Raw genomic sequence first — 4,455 nt, 5'->3', positions numbered from 1 at the left:
CATCCATCTATCCATTCATCCATCCATCCATCCATCCATCCATCCATCCATCCATCCAAATCATGAAGATCTTCTCCTTTGCTTATACATATACATTGTTTTGTTTTTGGACGGCTTCACCTCTTTGTCGATGAATAACTTCTCGCATTCTCATCATCTATTTACCCTGGCTAAAGCATCCTCATGTTCCGTCTTTACACCGAAGCGAGGCATGGCGGAGTTGGAAAGGCTTGAGCTGTGCGTGAGTTTCTTGACGCCGCTGATGTGACACATAGGTTTCTCTCTGTCCCTCAGCGTCGGCGATGGAATCTCCACCTCGTTCTGCTTATCTGGATAAAGGAAGACAGAACAGAGGTCAGCTGGGGTGATGCCTTACGGTAGACTTACGCCCGCAGAGGTCAGCCACAAACACTCAGAGAGGCAGATTTGATTTACCTAGAAAGGTAGTAGAGATGTATTCTGACACCTGGTTCCCTGAGCGACTCATCTCCGACAAATGTGACAGCTCCCTGTTCAACATTCTTTTGAACTGCGGAGAGACAGAACCAAACGGCATGAGCGGCGTAAACACAACAAAAAAAAAAGCACCAAACTGACATGAACAGAGATCGAAGCATTGATCTCTGCATTGTTTTAGGCATGAAGTCGACCAAGTGAAACGCCGGCCGTAGCAGTAGAGCTAGATATTTCATACCGCTGAATTGATACCATAGCTAAAATTAAACATTCAGGCGGAATAAAGCGAGATCATTGAGTCAGTACCGGAAAGGACTGCAGTACGAAACAAACAAACTGTAGACGGAACTTTATAAGGAAGGACAAATGTCTCTTGGACGGCCACCAGATTGAAGATGGGGACAGAGAAGGAAGTTGACACTGTTTTGGGATCTGCCACATGTCCTATAGCACGGTCGGTATCTTCTCATATTCGCCTCACGAGACACTAAACAGATTTGTTTTGTTTTTTTATTAAGCTGCAAAAAAAAAGTCACTTACTCATTATAAAAACATCAACTGTGGCTGACCAATCCTTGGAACCAAAAAAGATTGGAGACCGATGGTATAGATATGACTATAAATATAATCTATAACAGACTAATACATGTTAATATTGTTCATTTCTATATGATAAAATAAAAACTTTTAATTTCTCAGGTTAAGAAACTCTGCGTCATGGATTTACACAAAATGGCCTGGCGGGCCGCATTTGGCCCCCGGGCCTTGAGTTTGACACGTATGGTTTATATAAAGCAATCGAAGGAGAAAATGAATCAACAGCTATGATGTAATGGACACATCGCAAAGAAAATAACAAAATATCGGAATTCAAAATTGTTTTAAAACATTGACCTCGGTGCATCTTCAGCAAATCTGAACCTGATCGTGAGACACTGAGATAGTCAGACAGGGGGTGATGGGGACAACTGTACTTTGACCTACATTACAAATCATGTTTATACACCAGGAAAAATAAACGATCATCTCCATTCACAGCTGTGCGATTGTCATGCGTTAACAGACTGCAGCAGCAATATGATGTCTAAACTGCTCTCATGTCAGGTAGCCATCTTTTTTTTTCCCCCCTCTCTGGTCGGTACATGTTGTGCCGACAATTATGCGATTTAAGTGAAGAAGATATCGCTGGCCAAAACTATTTTCATAAACCTCCGTCTGAGATTCTTGCATTTATTCCGGGGTCTAACGGGTCACAGAGAGCCGTACCAGTTTATGAAAGTACGAGACGATTCAGACAAGGACCCCTCTGTGTCTGTGTCCTTCTGACTGATCTTTCACACATAACGTTCTCTATGGCAACCACAGCTGTTGCCGTGGCAACTGCCTCCTCTCAGCCAGTCCTTCGGTTTGATGCGAGAGAGAGCGAGCGCCGCGGCTGCCTGGGTGACGATTTGAGGGAGTAGTCTGTTGTCTCTGACCTTTGCCAAGGTCAACCATCTCCTCCACGGCTTTCTTCCTTTGTAGGTCTCTCTAAACGTTGTTTACCATTCACTCCTCCTAGCCTCCTCGTGTTTAATCGTTCCCACTACTGTCCCTAAACACGTCTTTACCGCAGGCTTTACTGTCATGTCGTTTCACACACATATAGAATTTTATTCAAAACTGTTTACTTAAAAAAAAAACTGCTTGTTTGACAATGCAACAAAAGCAGGAAAGCCAATCAAGTAGAGTGAGCCCAGAGCACTTCCTCTTTCTTTCTTTCTTTCTTTTTCTCCCTTTTTTCTTTCTTTCATCCTTCCTTTCTTCCTTCCTTCCTTCATTTCTTTCATCCTTTCTTCCTTCCTTCCTTGCATCCTTTCTTTCTTTTTCCTTTCTTCCTTCCTTCTTCCTTTCTTCTGTCTTTCCTTTCTGTCTTCCCTCCTTCCGTCCTTTCTTCCTTTCTTCTTTCCTTCCTTCCTTTTTTCCTTTGTTCCTTCCTTCTATCCATCCTTTTTTCCTTCCTTCCTTCCTTTCTTCCATCCTTCCTTTCTTCCTTCCTTCCTTCATTTCTTTCATCCTTTCTTCCTTCCTTCCTTCCTTCGATCCTTCCTTCCTTCCTTCCTTCCCCCCTTTCTTCCTTCCATCCTTTCTTCCTTCCATCCTTTCTTCCTTCCTTCCATCCTTTCCTTTCTTCCTTCCTTCCTTCCTTCCATCCTTTCTTCCTTTCTTCCTTCCTTCCATCATTTCTTCCCTCTTTCCATCCTTTCCTTCCTTCCTTCCTTCCTTCCTTCCTTCCTTCCTTTCCTTCCTTCCTTTCTTTCTAGCACACTGTTGTTGTTCGTCCCTTCCCTGATGCTGGAACGCTGAGTCATAGCTGCCAACCGCTACTTCCACGGCAGAGGTCTGATGCCAGGACAAACAACACACTTTTTCTCACACTGACAAATTAAGCAAACACACAGACTCTGCAAGGGCATGAGCACACACACACACACACACACACACACACACATTCCCCGGGGGAAGATGAATGCTAACTTTCTGCCAGTATCAGGCACAACAAATGTGACTTTCTACTGATCTCTTTCACGTCTTGTTGACGACGACTCAAGGGATAGACAAGGAGGTAAAATAAGCCGCCGTTTCTCAGCGTCCACAGACAAAGTATTATTTTGCCAACCCTCCTTTGAGTTGGTGCCACAGACCTGTAGAAGCTAACCTTCACCACATGCCCTGCCGGGCCATCCTCACGTCCTGAAGAAAAGTTCCAAAACTTTGATCACGCTCGTCATCTTTAGCTCACTAACACACACACACTAATGGCTTTCTTACAGGTGTATCGACCTAAGCCTTGGGCTGAATGGGAATGCAGGTGAGTAGTTTAAAAACAGACATGATGTGAAAGTGCAGTGCAGACGCATCTGCAGTAAACACAGAGGAAAAGTAACAACAAAGTCCCAGCTTTCTTTAAGACGGCTCAGCATTTTAACCCAAAGGTGAGTGGAGGACTCCAGACATGAAGAACAAGATTGGCACTGTCTTCTTACTCGTAATGGTGTTGCTGTACAGAAGCACCAAAATCAGATTCTCCATCCATCCATCCATCCATCCATCCATTTTCATCCGTTTATCCGTTACCGGGTCAGCGGTCGCCACCCAAATCCCACTGCACCGTACCAACCCCCCTAAACCTTCCTGCGGGTGGTGAGTCCACTGGAAGGTACCAATCGCCCTAACTGGGATTCAAACCTGCCCAGGAGGTGAACCCTGGGGTTCCACACCAATGACAGAGACATTGCCTCTGGGCCAAAGCGTCACCAAATCAGATTCTGTGCCTTAGAAATTATGGACATAAATACGATCTACTTCATCGTATATCATCGCGTTATTTCACTCTCTGGTACGATGTACACTGTTACTACATGGTAGATTGTTCATACAAGTAGCAGTTGAACCAGTAGGATCCATCCGGACCCTATCATTCAAATAAGTGTAAGTCCTCTGCCCAGGCCTAGTTCGCCCTTTGCTAGCTCTCCAAGCCTTACCTGGTCCCACCAACCGATGAGCCAGGGCCTGGAGCAGGTCTCACAGAACAGGTCAACTAAGGGTGTCCTGCGCTCTGCCGCCGTCCCAGCGCCTTCCAGGACCCCGCCAGCGGCTGCACCGAGGTCCAGCTCTGCCCCTGGCCTCCCCTGCAGGGGGCTGTAGCTGGAGGAGCGGGGCAGCCTGTAACCTCCTGGCACAGGTGAGGGGCAGGCGGAAGGCATGGGCTCGATCGCCTCAACGACGCCCATGTTGAGAGTGACGGGGGGTTTAGGACGCTGACACAAGCAGGTGGTGCGATAGTGGAGAGGGACGGGGGAACTTTGGGCGCCCCAGTGGCATGAGGGCGTCGTCCGGGTATGTGGGGAGAGACCACAGCTCGTCAAACCGGGACACTCCAGAGTGACGGCTGCCCCCAGAGGGGAAAAGGGGGGGGGGGAAGGGGCAGGGATAAGGGCAAGGGGGTGCGGGGGTAGA

The 4,455-nt window shown here is 46.9% G+C and overlaps 1 protein-coding gene across 4 annotated transcripts in view; it reads right to left on the bottom strand.

Annotated features, from left to right (window-relative positions):
• pde4a (phosphodiesterase 4A, cAMP-specific) overlaps positions 1-4,455 on the bottom strand; it is a 62,476-nt gene that overhangs the window by 5,586 nt on the left and 52,435 nt on the right. For 3 of the 4 annotated variants that reach the window (XM_008329218.3, XM_008329220.2, XM_008329221.3), the window contains exons 7-8: positions 436-529; positions 166-329 (exon numbers count right to left, since the gene is read on the bottom strand). In XM_008329218.3, the coding sequence (XP_008327440.2) occupies positions 166-329; positions 436-529 (258 nt within the window). Of the gene's footprint in view, positions 1-165; positions 330-435; positions 530-3,980; positions 4,406-4,455 lie in introns of those variants that run through there. The other variant, XM_008329222.3, reaches the window with a different exon arrangement.

This window comes from Cynoglossus semilaevis, chromosome 17, assembly GCF_000523025.1.
Source record: "Cynoglossus semilaevis isolate Cse_v1.0 chromosome 17, Cse_v1.0, whole genome shotgun sequence".
Lineage (NCBI taxonomy): Eukaryota > Metazoa > Chordata > Actinopteri > Pleuronectiformes > Cynoglossidae > Cynoglossus > Cynoglossus semilaevis.
Note: the sequence above shows the minus strand (reverse complement) of the source record. Positions and strands in the feature narration are given on the sequence as shown.